The sequence below is a fragment of the Dicentrarchus labrax genome, unplaced genomic scaffold (genome assembly GCF_905237075.1).
Source record: "Dicentrarchus labrax unplaced genomic scaffold, dlabrax2021, whole genome shotgun sequence".
NCBI lineage: Eukaryota > Metazoa > Chordata > Actinopteri > Moronidae > Dicentrarchus > Dicentrarchus labrax.
The window spans coordinates 21,915,337-21,931,796 of NW_026136704.1; the positions used below are offsets into that span (position 1 = coordinate 21,915,337).

At 42.4% G+C, this 16,460-nt stretch overlaps 2 protein-coding genes across 2 annotated transcripts in view; one reads left to right on the forward strand and one right to left on the reverse strand.

Annotated features, from left to right (window-relative positions):
* Positions 1–14,694, reverse strand: part of schip1 (schwannomin interacting protein 1) — a 202,976-nt gene extending 188,282 nt beyond the window's left edge. The window contains exons 1-5 of the mRNA XM_051397847.1: positions 14,586–14,694; positions 14,254–14,347; positions 7,679–7,746; positions 7,355–7,441; positions 6,116–6,257 (exon numbers count right to left, since the gene is read on the reverse strand). Of these exons, the coding sequence (XP_051253807.1) occupies positions 6,116–6,257; positions 7,355–7,441; positions 7,679–7,746; positions 14,254–14,347; positions 14,586–14,608 (414 nt within the window). The 5' untranslated portion in view covers positions 14,609–14,694. The remainder of the gene's footprint in view (positions 1–6,115; positions 6,258–7,354; positions 7,442–7,678; positions 7,747–14,253; positions 14,348–14,585) is intronic.
* A 429-nt stretch (positions 14,695–15,123) lies between these two features.
* On the forward strand, positions 15,124–16,206 carry LOC127362133 (P2Y purinoceptor 3-like). Its single transcript, XM_051397502.1, has one exon. It carries the CDS (start codon positions 15,182–15,184, stop codon positions 16,166–16,168), a length of 987 nt encoding a protein of 328 aa, XP_051253462.1. The 5' UTR covers positions 15,124–15,181; the 3' UTR covers positions 16,169–16,206.
* The last annotated feature ends 254 nt before the right edge of the window (positions 16,207–16,460 follow it).

Here is a 16,460-nt window from a genome sequence, read left to right on the forward strand (position 1 = left end):
TCTTCCTAAATGATGCTCAAATATACATTTAGACAAACTGGGACAATTAGGAGTAAAGGCCTGTGACTAATATAAGCTTAAGTTAAATAAAGGCCAAAAATGACGTTAGATTAAACCCACATATGTTCGACCTATCAGAATATCTATTTTTGCACATCATGTTAACAAAAGCACTGCTTTTTTCCGACACAACCACATATTTATTTTCACAATCTTATGTCAATAGTCAAATTTAGTCAGATTTAACGTTTGTTGACATCCTTAGTGTTATACATGACATATTTTACGGTATGAGCAAGTCCATGTCTGCTGAACTGAATTTTCCACTCAGAGTTTATATTTTGCAAAAGCAATCACATTTTCTTCTCTAAGGGATACAAATGCGAGAGAGTTACTGTCTCTCAGGAAGCCAGCTGAGTCTGGGCCTGTTTTGACAGTAAATAAGCTAATAGGCAAATGTCATGGCTATTAAATGAGTTAAGCCCGATCGATGTCAACTCCAGGGCAGAGGTATATAAATTTATTTCAAATGAGACACCAACTGACACCAATAAAACAAGTAATCTGTTAGCATCTGTCTGCAGAAACCGGGGAACTGGTGTGTGTTTGTGAACGTGGATGTGTGTCTGTGCATCAAGAGGCAGTGGGAGGGAAAGCGAGGGATGACATAGAGTGAGGGTGGGAAAAGGGGATTAAGGGGGGGCTGGAGGTGGAGGCACGGATGAAGCCATCACTTCGCTTTGTGAGATTCTTGGCGGTGAGAGATGAGAGAATGATCTCCCACGCAGGCTGCAGGAATGCTTACACTAACACTTTCCCTCCGCCTGGGCCCCAGAAAAGGAGGGGAAAAAAATGCAAACATGTCACAGAGATAGGAACAGATCAATGTCCACAAACACTGTCAGCAAACAAACACAGCCACGGACACACAAACTTGTATTAACGCAACCCAAGCGTAGATGATGCAATGCGTTTTTATCACTATTTCACTTCAACTCTCTCTTTCTTTCTCTCTTCTACTGACAGGTCTTCTCTTCTCTTAACCATCCATCACTGGAATTATTTAATGAGTGATCAGGCAGCCCAGCAGCAGTATTAGTTTCTCTGTAATGACAGGCACAGCATTGATGCATTTCATATTCATTCTCATCTCAACACCTTAGTTTTGATCAAGGGTTTGTGTCTCTGAATACAACTCGCCAAACCCTCCCAGAGGGTCACACTCAGCTGTGAGTCATTGGGGATCCGCTCAAGCAACAAAGTCAGCATGTACGGATGCTCACATGCAAATGCACACTTAGTCACTTAAGCACACATTCACGTCAGACTACAAAAGAGCATAGTTTCAAAGCTAAATATGGAGCAAACTGTGCAAGCTGCCTAACAATAATCTACATTAATGCTAATAAAAAAGCAACACTGAAATCCACCTTGTGTCCATTACAGCTTGCAGATCATCTCTTAATAGACTTCACAGGTCTAGGCTCTCTGCTGGGTCCAAGGCCTCATCTGTATTCAAAGCTGCAGCCAATCAGTTATTAGGTATCAGTTTCAAATTCACCCAGATAAGTGGACATGCAGAATGTTAAGTCTAGCCTGGAGATAAGTTAGAAACATGGCCTGAACCACTATGAGCACTGCCCTCTGCGTTTCGCCTTAAGTTGTATTAAAGAGAGTTAGATAAGAAGATCGATACCACTCTCATATCGGTATGATAAATATGAAGCTACAGCCAGTAGATGCTTAGCCTAGCTAAGCTTAGCATAGCATAGCGAGTGAAAGCAAAGGGTAACTGCACAGCCTTGTTTCCAGGTAAATAGCGAATAGTGAAAATTAGTGAGTTTTAGAGGTGCTGATAGGTGGATTTTATTACCTTTGGATAGAGCCAGGCTAGCTGTTTTGCAGTTTCCAGTCTTTATGCTAAACTAAGCTAAGTGTCTTCTGGCCATAGCTTCATATTTATGGACACACATAAAAGTGGTATCAGACTTCTCATCTAACTCTCAGCAAGAAAGCCAATAAGCATATAATTATATCCTTTCATTAAGAATTTTACTGTTGCGTATCGCATAAAGATCACATCTGAGGGAATTTTACAGTCTTATTGATCATTACTTTGGCAGATGCTGACATGTGGCTTTCAAAAGCTCACATACTGCCTATGTTGTTACGTTACATATGTAGGAACAACCCTACACCCAACAGCAGCCCCCACAGGCCAGCAAACATACAGCAAACAGTCAGACCTATTGATTTACTATCAGGCATGACCAGCAGGACATGTAGGGCCTGACCCCTCTGTGTATAAATAATGCATTTGGGTCTTGGGTTACAGCAGGCTTGAGCCCACCATTGCTGGACAACTGCAATATATGGAAGACGCTCGCTCACAGAAAGCCGTAAGAGACTTGACATTGATATGAAGTCGAAGTTGGATTCTGGGAGGTGTTATGAGAGTGAGAACGTGGATCGAGGATGTTTTTCTATGTTAGAGCAGATGAGGTAGAAAAACCTCAGTTTGTGCTACAGTCTTACAGTATATATGCCTGTGTGTGTGCATGTGTGTAGTGTTCAATATCAGAGCAACATGAAATATGCATGAAGTATGTTTGAACCCCCCCCCAACACACATACTCACAGGCCAGTAGCAAGGTCCTTCAAGCCCACACAAGCTCACATGAACATCCACCCACCCACACATGCATGCATATGCACGCGCACACACACACACACACACACACACACACACACACACACACACACACACACACACACACACACACACACACACACACACACACACACACACACACACAGACATAGATATAATGTGGCACCCTGGCCTTACACTGATGAATGTCTGTCCTTCAGAGAGCACAACAGCCACAGGAGAGTGATACAGTGTGAATGAGGACGGACGAAGAGAGCAAGAGAAAAGGTGACGTAACAAAAAAGTAAAAAAACGAGAGGCAGGACAGTCTTGTGGGCAGAGGTGGAGACAAGAGGAATGATGCAAAGAAGGGGAGAAAATAAAGGAGCAAGAGCAGCTCCATTACTATTCCCCCAAAAAACGGACTGAAACTGTTTATTTTCAAAAGAGATTTGGCAAATTTCTTTATATTAAGTGACTTTAAGCAATATTTGGCAGTGATGTACTCATAATAAGTAATAATGTATTTATTGTTTGTATTTATGTAGTTGTTATTGTTGAGGATAGAGGGGCTTGGGAAGGATAAGAGGTGAACATTGGAGGAGTTCTGCTTATACACAGTATACAATTCCTAAAAATAACCAGAGATATGTGCATATAGTGCATCAGTGCATATCTTGCAGAGCAATACTGCAGCCAATCATGTTACAGTCTTTCAAATAATCTGTGTGTTGATATGTGGTAGGGGAAGTATTCGGTATTCAGTAAAGTATTTTTACTTACTTAAGTAAAAATTGCGATACTCCAATATGAAAGTACTTCATTACTTGTAAAAGTCCAGCATTGAAAATGTACAGAAAGTATTAGCAAAGTGTACTAAAAGTATCAAAATTACTCAACGCAATAAAGTGGCCGGTGTTACAATCATAGACATAAAACACCAGATGCGACATTATGTTATAACTCATGGGATAACAATCTCGCATCTTACCAGGGTATTGGTTAGAATTGGCACTTATAGGCAGCAACTATGGTTGTCGACTGTGCCGCACAATACAACCGTTCAAGCCATTTTGACCTGAAATAGTAGTATGGTTTTAGAGTATAATAGTAGATAATTAGGGGTTCGTTCCATTCAGGTTAAACAAAGTGAGGGGGCTACGATTGCACCTGCCTACTGGAGAGTCTCTGCTACACTAAATGGAACAGAACTTCAATTAGTGTCCTTGGTAACACCTGTGGTTATTATCCTACTATTGCATGTCAAAATGGCTGCTGTGAAAAAGGTTACTTTTACTTTACTGAAATCACCAAAGAGACCAGGGAGCCTGGTATCACTTTCTTATTATATATTCTTAATATTACCATACATTTGATGCTAAGAAGCATTTTTCATAATGTATCAAGACAAATCCAGGTAGTCATTTACCTTATAATCTACACAGAAAGAGAAGCTAGGCAAATTAACATAACAGTGTACCTTGACAGCAACATGAAACACTAACCAACCACACAATCAGTCAACTACATATTCTTCAAGGCTGATCCAGTAATCCAGTCGAAGAAAGGAGATTTGAACTACAGCAATTTGCTTAATTCAAGCGATTTCTGCAACCTGGCCTAATTCCAGATGCAAATAACATCATGGCCAGATTTGTCTGGTTGCCAGGTTACCATTTCTCCATACATTATCATCGTAAATTTAATGTCCATAATGTTACCTTGCGATCAGTAGTTCTGCAGAAAGCATTATGGCACAAAGTATAAGCCTTTCCATAGAAAAGTTTATTAGCAGTGTGTGTTCTTGGGTTTCTGATTGTAATTTAATGCCAAAATAGGCCAAAATACTAAATATATTTAGGATTTCTACATAAAAGATATCACAATGTAGTATATTAGCCATCCAGAACACCAAATATTTATATATTAAATCAAATTAATTAATTATTAATAATAAAAATAAATAAATAGTTGTTTGCTATATAAATGCACAATTATGTTCGAAAGCATGATTTGTTCTAATTCGAGTTATAATAATCAAAATTCTACCAGAATCTTTGTTTTTTTGGTCTAGACACACATTTGTCTAAGGCTGATTACACCAAATAAAAACCAGCACTGGTGTATTGGTAGGAAAATATATGGATTATAATGACAACATAAGACAAAATAAATACATCCAGGTAAGATGGCTGGCATATGGTTCCATCCTGGAATAGTAAGTCATTCTCACACGTCGCATTGCATCTATGGTTACATTATTATATATCACTAGATTAGTATCAGGGGAGGGTATTGAGGCCACATATACCTACCTACCCCACTACATTGACAGGATTGGATGGGTGGTAGATACAGATTTTTTATTAAATATCATGTTGGGAAAAAAAAGAAAGTGAGAGCGAAGAGGTGGAGGAGGAGAGGGGGGTTCTTTGTCATCTTGGTTTTTAAGTTACAGTAACTTTCTAATTAGGAAGACGTTTGCTGCTGTGCTAATGAACAACAAACTCTTTCAAGCAGAACAAACAACCTAAAAACAAAGCACACACATACACACACACAGAGTCTCACCAGGACACCAGCCCATCTGTTTGCTAAGGGAATCTTGCTTTCCTCTAGAACTGCTTATAAAGAGAGTGGGAAAAAAAGGCATCCCACACACACATACACGAGTGAGTATGCAGACATGACATCATATTTTTCTGTGCCGAGTCTCTGCAAAGAGCGTGGGCAGGCTTGCGCGGGTAGCTTGTGTGATTACTACACACAGACTGCGAAACCAGCAGAGCAGACTGTGCATGTGTGTGTTTGTTTGTGACTGTGTCCTCTCGTCTGTCACTTAGAACTTGAGGCGATCTAAAGGCATCTTTACGCATCTCTGCATTCATCTCCTTATCTCTGCTTCCACTCCTCCCTCAGACTTTGTTTCTTTCTCCCTCCTTCTCTTTTCACTGTTTATCTGCTGTTCAGTCTGGGTTTTTTTTCTGGCTTTTTGTTTGGCTGCCATGCCCTGTGAACACTGTTTAATTCTCCCCCCATGCTCCCTCGGGAGCAGGAAGGGGTGAGGAAGTGGGTGGGGGCGGGGGTAAGATGGGGGAGGACAAGGGCAGAGGCACTTCATTAATCAATCAACCAGCTTTGAAAATTTACCTAATTAACGGCTAATTACAGATCTGGGCACAGTGCCAGCTGGCATCCATCTACCCCCACCAATACCGACCCCCATGGTCCCCCAGATGACACAAGAGGTAAACACCCCTCCCTCGTTCCCTCCTTTGCTCTCCTCTTTATTAGTCTATCCATCCATGCATCCACTTGCCCATTCCTTTTTCATCTTTTGCAGAAACAACAGATCACAGCTGATAACTCAGACTTCATAGCAAGATGTCTAGATCTCAAGCCACCAGTCTCATTCTCATGTAGCACCATATGGTTGTCTGTTCGATTTTCTGTATGCAGTCTTACCGGGGAAATATTGGTGGTCATCACAGGCTCCTGGAGGCTCTCAGAAGGCACGGTCTCACCCTGATGATGACTGGTACGGTTCTTGTCTTGTCCCTGCCAGCTCCTTCTGCGGGACATGCTTGCACGCCAGGCCCGCTGGATCCTGGGAAAATACGGGGATGAAGTATGCACATCAGTGACATCTACATCTCATAACCAAAGTTGAGCTGAATTAAAGTATGCAGTTGCCATGTGGGAGGAGCCAGATATATGTCCAATATGTCGCAGATATAACAGGGAGTATCATTTACTGTATTTGGATTTTAGAATAAATAACTGGCCTCATAACTCTTATAATAGGTAATAAATTATGTCACCATTGGCCATATCTCATTTCACTCTCAATTTCTTCTTCTGTGACTTTCCTGTTCTATATTTATTCCTTTTTACTCAATATTATTCTCAGCTTTTTTCCCTTTAAATCTTACTCACACATTTTTATGACCCCTCCCCACCTTTCTCACCCCTGTTTTCAACCTCAACAGATTGCGCTCTCTCTCGTCTCTCACTTTCCAGTCCCTTTCATCCTTGTAGTCACCCCAACGATGGGGTCCAGGATGGAGTGTAGGATCAATTACCCAATGGAGAAACACATTCACCTCCAGTGGAGCAGAGAGACAGCTGAGCCAAATGGAACAAACTGAATTAAGCCATAACTCCTAGCTCCAAAACCAATACTCACCCCCCGCCCTTCGTCCTCCATCCCTATTTTCTCCACTTTTATTCTCCCTTTGCTCCCTTCTATCTCATCCCCATATGCTTCCTGTTCCACTGCCATTTTTTTCTATCCATCTCACCTTTCTACACCCCAATCATGTTAACTCTACACAGAAACATTGGCTTTCTCTTCTCAATCTACGACTTTAAAGGAAGTGAAAGCCTGAGGCGAAAGCTGTCCTTCCCTGTTACACCTATAAAACTGTGGGCCAATGTTTAAGTAAAATGGTGTTTGATGGCAGTCTATGAGGGTTCACGCACTTAAAAGTGCACTCTGACCCTGGCTCTGAAACCTAATCAGAGTGAAGATTCAATTAAAGCCACCCAACAATTGATCTTTCCCATCCAACAAACATAATGCACTTTTAAGGTCACAGGTATAGTGGGTGAAACTCAATGTGAAATTGATTAAAAATGTAGAAAAGAAACAGATATTTTGAAAAAAATAAATAAATACATAAATAAGCCACAGGGGATGCTCACACAATAGCCTTGATCTCCAGGTGCTGTTGTTGCTCACGACGATGAGGACTATTGTCATCCTCTTCCTCGCTCCTACGAGGACGGCTTCTATGATAATAACAAAGAAAGACAGATAAACAGAAATCACAGCACACACTGTTTGCATCTCCTCTTGTATGCTTGTAAGAGGATGTCATAGTATAGTTTATGTTCAAGAGTGAGGCCTTGTTATGATAGAACAAGGGCTTTATATTACAGTATACCATCCTCATTGTAGATTGAGTGCTGTCCATAAAATAGGATGATCTTCATGTAACAATAGGGACACTGTGTAGTGTGTCTTACCTCTCCACCTTGGGGACTGCCTGCCCTCCACTGTGGTTGCAGTAGCGATGATACCTCTTCACTTCTTCCTGCACAGCAAAAAAGCACCAATGTCAACAAGGGTTTCAATTCTCCATGCCATGGATGTGACAAAGGATGAGCTGTGTTTGGATAAGACACAAATCTGCAGCATTTCCTGTATGTGTAACTGTCACTCACACACAGTGTCAGACGTAGCTGCGTAAATAAGCCAAAAACAGAAGAAAACTGCTTTTTTTATTTGCTTCTCTCTTCTGTTTATTAACTTGTTTAACTGTGGCAGCTTTTCTGGGTGTGTTAACACAAGCAAAAATAATCATAAATACACATAGCGGTAGAGGGTGTGTGCATGCTATTGCTGATGCAAACCAGCATGTTTATGCTCTGCAGGTGCCAATCAGCCAGACACCGACTGCAGGCCAGGGGGTGAGGCCGATCTCAGGCAGCTCTGGGGCCACAGCCATAAAGCTCAATGGGACCGGACAGATGGATGTGTTCCCAAAGCAGAAAAGCAGCTCCACTCCATCTCTAGTATTCACTCATCCCTCTGTTAGCCAGCAGGGAGCAAGCTGTGAGTATTTGTGTCCGTGTGCTTGTGTCTACATCAAGGGTGTCAGGGTACATTCAGCTCACAGATCAGGACAATACAGGCTGGAATGACAATAGTATGTGTGATGAGAAAGGTGACCTTCGTAGAGAGTTTAAAGTATCACCCAACGCAATAGCACCCTTCAGCTCTAAAAAGCGTCTTTCAGCTCATTGTTTTGGTTTTATAGCTCTCAGCTTTAATATTTTGGATCAGTCTCACTGCTCTCATCAGCTACTGAAAACAGCAGAGCACGTAGCAACTAAAAAGTCAGATATTTTCCTAAAAAATTGGTAAAAAGAGAGTGAATACTGGACTTTTATAGATCAGGTGGCCAGAAACACGACTCCAATTAATGCCAATGTTGTCACGTGTCTGCTGTAATGTGAATCAGTTTGCATCAAAGTGGTTGAGAAAATGGATGAACTGAGGGGGGTTTAAGAAAATTTCACTGTTCTTCTGTCTAGATGAGAATTTCTTTTTATATATATATTCTTTTATGCCCTTTAATTGATAGTGACAGAGAGATCATTTCTATAAAGAGCAAATGTCTGAACTTGGTTGGAGTGACATACACAAATTGGCCATAGACCCCAACAAATATTGTCACCAGTTTTATAACTAAAATATACTGTATAGATATACTATGCCAGAACACAAAATTGCACCAGCACTGTATAGGTGTGTTTGTGTGCATCTAAGCTCATGTAGTGTTCATTTGGGTACATGCAGTCCAGACACTGCGTACTGCTGCTGCATTAGTTCAACAGTTCTGAATGTTCTTGCTTCTCCTCTCAGCAAAGCCAGAAAGGATTAAGTGTTCAGGATGCCAGGCAAAAGGCCAATAAGGATTTAAAATATAACTGTATCAACAAGTGTTATGCTGTAGTAACTGTAGACTCCATCCAGATGCTCAAGCTAAAATAAGAATCCATGACAAATGGACAATGGTGGTGTTAAATTTGGGAGTAAAAATAAATAAATGTGTTATCAAAATACATTTTTAACAACCAACAGTTCACATGCTGAAATATGCATACAGGGGGGTTGTTAAAACGAGAAAAGGCCACAATTTAGACCACAGTTATACATGTTAATGACATTATAAGGACCATTCGTCAACTTACACTACTGATTCTACTGCTGTTTAAAACATGGACTATCCCTGTAAATGTTTCATTAGGAATCATTACTATTCCCTTCAGTTTTCAAAGATTGCAACATTTCCTTGATATACCTTGTGTTTTTCATTTTTTGCAGCTGCTATCATTGTTTACTCATTGTTTTATAGCTACTATCTTGTGTATGTTTACAACCAACTTTAATGTCTTGGGTCTCCAGACCGGATAAAATGCACTAAAGTTATATGAGAGCAATAGAAATACCAAGGGAGCAACACAACTGCAACTGACGACAGAAGGAACATATTGCATGTAGTGTACATGACAACCTATTAAATCAATAGCTGAATACATAATAGCATATTAACAGAACCCTCTTCTGCTGGGCATGTAAACAGCTTAATCACATTATTTTCAATATCAAAATAAGGGCAATCAATAGACTGAGAGGCAAGGGAAGGAGAAGGTAGACGGTTATAAGCATTGTGTCACTGAAAAATGAGAGAAGGAAGGAAAAGAGGAAGGAAGGGGAGAGAAAACAGAAGCACAGAGGAGAAAGTCTGCTGCCCTTTAATTTATGAGTTATTAAAATCATAATTTCTCAGAGTCCTAGTTCTATCACAGAGATCGATGGCAGGCATAACTGAATGTCCACACTAAAACACAGATACACACACACACACACACACACACACACACACACACACACACACACACACACACACACACACACACAAAGACAAAAGCTTATTCCCTTGAGTGTGTGAGAGGTGGTCAGCTCTTTGTGCCCTTCAGACTAGTGTGGTCTCTCAGTGAGATAAACCCCCACACACATACAAGCACATAAACACACACCTGAGTGCACTACCCACCTGCATGCACACATACAAACATACAGTCACGTGTAAATACACATATACACACACACACACACACACACACACACACACACACACACACACACACACACACACACACACACACACACACACACACACACACACACACACACACACACACACACACACACACACACACACACACACACACATCAGTCTGATCTCAGAGGATTTGATTGCAGCGTGGTGATGTTCTAAAACATCTGCATCAGACTATTGGCTGTTTAGCCGCAGCTCAACTTGCCGATCAGCCTGGGGAAACGTCCAATCAGGAGAAGAGCTGTGCCGGTGGAGATGCTCGTTTATTTGCAACATCGGAAATCAATTTACATGCAGAGTGCGTGCAAGGAGTAATATGGAAGTCAACATTTACTCTTTCGCCTGAGTCCCTGAGTGAAAAAAGAGCCCTCTGAGAGACGTAGGTGTGATGTGCTCATGTGATTACAGGATTTGAGATGCTATTTTCTCTTACTGTTATGGCTACTGGGGTAAATCAAATACTTTCTACTGAGGGGAATGGATGCATTCATGATATTTTGCTCAAACCTTTAAATCCTATTTGAGTGGAGAGGAGGGTAACAAAAGCAGCAGAGAGAAAGAAAAAGATTTTCAGGTTTGGAGGCGCACATTGAAAAAGAAGCAAAATAATAAACTTTTATTGACTATCAAGAACTGCAGTGAGAAAGCAGTTTAATACTGATCAGATAACAGCATGTATGGAACTATACATCTATACATTCACACAGACAGCTGCAGTTACACGGCCATCAATACTAGGCTGGAGCAGGAGGTGTAAACTGACCTATGGAGGCACAGATAAGGAACACCGAAGAGGCTTACATCATGCACACATACAGATGTGAGGTTAATTTCATATCTATAAGTAAGCGGTTCATCAAATACAGACAGACCCATTTCTTTTAGAGCTATACGCAGGTTTTATAGGTATGATTCAAAAGAAATGTCTCCCATAGAAGACACATTTAAAGCATATACACTAGGGGCAATTGATCTTTTGATCTTTTTTTCCCATTAATGGTTATATCTTGAAAAATTCTCAGAGCTTTAAAGGTGATGTCTTTAAAGTTTTTTTGTCCAACCATCATAACTTAAAAGTATTCAATTTACAATAAAACATAAAATCAGAGAAAAGCAAGTCCTCACTTGAGGAGCTGGAACAAGCTAATACTTGGCATTTCTGCTTGGCAAATGATGATTGAACCATTATCAAAATCATTGTGGATACATTTTCTGAACTGATTAACACTTGAGCACTAATGCACACTGAATATAATATAAATCTCCATCTGTTGAGGTGGTGGTACTGCAGTGAAGAATGTTGAGCATTTAAAGAGGTTGGAAAGAGGGTATCTGGGATGCGCAATGAGGGAGGCAAGAGGCTATCAATAAGAAGGAAGATGAGGCCATACGTTTATTCCAAACTGGAGGAGGAGAAGAGAAGGCATACCAAGAAATGTGGAGGTGGGTTGGGAGTGACAAGCAGAGATGAAGGAGGTGTGAGAGTGAGAAAATGACCATACAGTCTATCAAAATGCAAAATGGAGCACTGGGGACTATTCCCCTACTACTATTAACCAATAGGGAGCTGCTCTGGTGAAGGGAGCGAGGGAGTGCATGTCCACACACTCACACACTGCTATCATCGGTGAAGGGGCTTCTTTCAGTGATCAAAGACTAAGCTCACTCATTTAGACCAAACCAGCCTTCCAAGACATGGTAATGTGATGGGATGGAAATGACTGCAGAATTGGCAGGAGTGTGTGTGTGCATGTGTGCATCCATGCATGCATATTTGTGTATGTTTTGGAAGAGCTATAGTGCATTTTTAATCTTAAAAAAGTGAATTTCATTTGTTGGCACTGAACCAAGGCGTGCGCACACACACACACACACACACACACACACACACACAGAGGATATATATCTCTTCGTCATGTGACCGTGACGAACCAAGAGACACCTATCTGTCAGCGTGCAGGCTCATCTCGCTCCATGCACCAGGTTATTACGACTCAATCGTGGAGCGTTTGAGTGAGCTGGCGCAAACAGCACTCAGCACAGCTCTGTCCCGCTGGGGGAAAAGAGACGATAATGCACTTCTGAAATATAACACCCTTCCCTTGCACCACACTCCCACTATATGTACATCCCTCTATATATTACAGCACGGCTGCATTTGTGTCTGACTCCCAAGGTTTGTGTTGGTGAACGGATGCTGCCCCATCCTATGATACAGGGTGTGAATGACACATGTAGATTATGCTGGAAACACGGGTTCATTAAATAAAAAAAGGGGGCACACTGGGAAATGTTTTCTGCACATCCACTGAATTAGGAGCAACAAGGGGTTTAATGCATGATATTGATGAATGATTGCAAGATTCAAGCTGCAAGTGCTGTGTCAACAATGTCACCTGTACCGTGTATTTCATGCTTAACCCCATTAAATGTGCCCCCCCCCGGCATGCTGTTTAAATAAGCTCTGTGTAAAATGGTTAACAACACGGGCCTGTGGCCGTAAAATCCAGCTGTCCCATTGATTATGGGGTAATAGCTGGATAGATTAATGTGTTTCTCAGGGGGTTCACGCCTCAACAATGAATCTGAATCACTCACACAGACACAGCAAGTGGAGCAGCCTCCATATCCAATAACTTGCATTTCCATCCTCACTCATATTTCACACGCCAATTACTGGTTAGTCCTTCACCAAGCTTCTCCGTGTCTTCCTCGGCAGTCTCACATGAACCTCCTCTGACACAGTGTCTTGCAGAGTTAAGCTGGATCAATTTGGAAATGTCCTTTTTTTTGGAAAGTGATAATGAAATTCGGCTGTCAGGTGGTGCAGCAGAAACAGATTAGAACAAATCTGGAGTCAAAACTATAAAGTTTAGGGTAACATGCAATGAATAAGAGTATGCGTGAGCTTGTGAGCGTGTGTTGGGGGGTTGCACCATCATAATATATTGCAGAGTAAGTCGAAAAGCTGTGATGGAATAGTGCTTTCAGAGCTCAATATCCCTAGCCGCCGATAATGCGCAACACTACATCACTGGCATTAAATATTCAGAAGCTCAATACAAGCAGGTGAACTTGTGCACCTACACTCACCCAAGCACACAAAGGAAACACTGTATACTTTTATTAGAGATGTGTCTTGCAAAACAGATTTACATCATGAAATCAATTGCGACAACCACTCTCCTCAAACCAACTCTCGGAGCAAGAAAAGCATATATTATCCTCATGCGTGAGCTCTGGTTTCACACTTGGAGGATGAGCCTGCCACCTCAGTCAGCTGAGCAGTTCAGCTGCTGTGCCCTCACTATTCCCTGCTGATAATGAAGTCATTTATAGCGGGAGGTATGATGTGTAGTGTTAATGAGACCTTTTCAGATGCTGCCATGACAAAAATCTTTAAGTGGCCTCAAGCCAACATGAAAAAAGCAATTTCCCAAACCATATTGAATTCAGCCAACTGTGGCATTTTCAATGGGTGAATAAGGGAGCGAAAATTAAAAGCTGTTGTGGTTCCTATACATTGAGGGGGAGAGATTTAGTTCTGCAAATGGGAAAACAGTAAGTTTCACTGTCCATGGTGCTGACACTTCTCTGTTCTCTCTCCCCCTGGAGACACTGGGGAATCGTTGTGTTGTCATATTGCAGAGAATCTTACTTCTCTGTAAAAATGTGATGTTTGTGTGATGTTAAGGGTTCTTTCTACCCCATAGGATGGTTTTTGCTTCTGAGCAACATCAGCTTACTGCTGCTAACAAAGCTCAGAAAGTGAATTACATCATTGCTAAAATGTTCCCTCACTAACAGAGGAGACACTTTCCCAGAGGTGTTGAGGTATACCTGCATACACAATCCACTTTACAGTAAGGACATACAGACTATCCATCGCCTTCTCTTCTGAATGCTTCTTACCTGGTTATTAATGCACAGAGCAAGGTGTTTCCTCTCCCGAGCCACAGCCAGACTCCCGCTGCGCAGCCTCGCCTCCTCTCCCTGGTACATGCTTCTGGAAGGACACCGCTCAAGTTAAGACGCACACAAAACAACTCCAAATGTGCAATATGCTATAAGCCCTCAGTGTGTGAGCAGCCTGTGCTCATCCCCGTGCAGCTGCAGAGAGTGCCGTTATGCATGGATTTTATCACTCAGCAGTGCACGTCGAAGTACAGGCTGTACTGGAGCTTCTCATTCATCCTAAATAAACACTGTTGCCGTGCATGCATGACCAGGATCTCTACACTAACCTGTACGTGTCTTTCCTCAGCATGATGAGCTCTCTCTCCCTCTCTCTCCGTGGTCAGACAGAGATGAAGTGAACACTTTGAGTCGGGAGCAGCCGGAGAGAGAATAGACTTGGGAGAATTTCTCGCAGCCAATGGGACGCTGCTGAGCGTGTGCGCGTTTTTATAGTGCGCCCACCGCGCCGTGTGTTGACTGTGTCATTTAACTTGGCTATCGCCTTTAATCACAGCATTAATTATTCTGCAAGCGCTTCTCTCGGGGGAAGGTTAATCACGCATACTACAGTATCTCAGCCTATTATGCCAGGCTTTTGAAATGCCTCACGGTGTGCCAATCTATTTGCTCATATAATAGATATGGCGTTATAATGGTTTGCATCACACAGGTGTGGGCTGGGGACAGGAGGGACGCACAAGTTGAACAAACAACTGTACTTGGTGGTTTTTAAACGGGTCACACGTCATCCTTACCTAGTTTTAGGTGAGCTGCAGACAGGGTGAGGTGTAAGGAGAACCGGTTTATGTGTTGGTTAAGGTTTAAGTGACAGGCCTCCAAATTATCAGACCACCTGAGCTGACCTTTTTTATTTATTTTTTGAATGGAGGACTTCCAAATCTGCCCAGTGACTAACTACTACAAAAGGATCCTTCTACCAGTGTCCTACAGCCTTGTGTTTCTGCTGGGCTTGAGTTTAAACGGCGCCCTGCTGTGGAGCGTGTGCTGCCGGACGCGCCGCTGGAGCAGCACGGTCATCTACCTGACCAACCTCGCCGTGGCGGATCTCCTCTACGTGCTGGCCTTGCCTCCTCTCATCATCAGCAATGCCATGGGAGGCCTGTGGCCCTTCGGCAACGTCATCTGCAAATCCGTCAGATTCTTCTTTTTCGTCAACCTCCACTGCAGCATGATGTTCCTCACCTGTGTCAGCGTGCACCGTTTCCTCGGCGTGTGCTTCCCCATCACTGCTGTGCGCCTCAGGACCAAAAAACTCGCCCTCTTTGCGTCAGGGTCGGTTTGGATCCTGGCCACGGCGGAGATTTTGCCGACACTGTTTTTTGCGCACACGGGTGTGATCAACAACATGACTGTATGCTTTGAAATGACCAACCCGGGACAATTTAAAGTTTACTTCCCATATGGGCTGTTTTTAGCCATTGTGGGTTTTCTGATCCCTTTCCTCGTCGTTATTACCTGTTACTGCTCCATGATGAAGGTGCTTTACTGCAGGGCCGCGGACAGCATCTCCACTGCAAGGACGGCTCGTATGCGCAACAAGTCCCTGTACACCCTGTTGGCGGTGTGTCTCATGTTTGTGGTGTGTTTTGTGCCTTATCACGTTGCGCGGACCGTCTACTTGTTTGTGAGGGTGTACATGCCCGGAGACTGTGGTCTTCTGAACACGGTCATGATCTCCTTCAAGATCTGGAAGCCCGTGGTCAGTTTTAACTGCTGTGCAAATCCTCTCCTCTACTTTCTGTGCTCTGAACGGCACCGTCAGAATCTCCGGGCCTGGCTGTGGAGGAGGAAGAAGAGAGTGCAGCCCAGCGTGGTGGATGTAGGCAGCACATACAGGTCCGGAGGGTAGAGAGTATGCATCAGAGTGAGTTTTGTCACGAGGCAATGCGCAGAAATAAGACTGTACCAACACCGTCTACAAACTGTGTTTAACAGCTCCTTTTATTATTTTAAATATAAGAATATGTATTTGGCAACATTCAACAGGTCACAGGAGTCACTTACTTGTGAGGCTTTTTGTACACTATGAGGGATTCTAACTTATTGCAATTTATAACACTTGAATAATCAGCTAAAGTAAAGAACTAACACTTACTTAAATACTGAGCCTGCTAAATTAAAAAGAAATGATACTGAGGTGA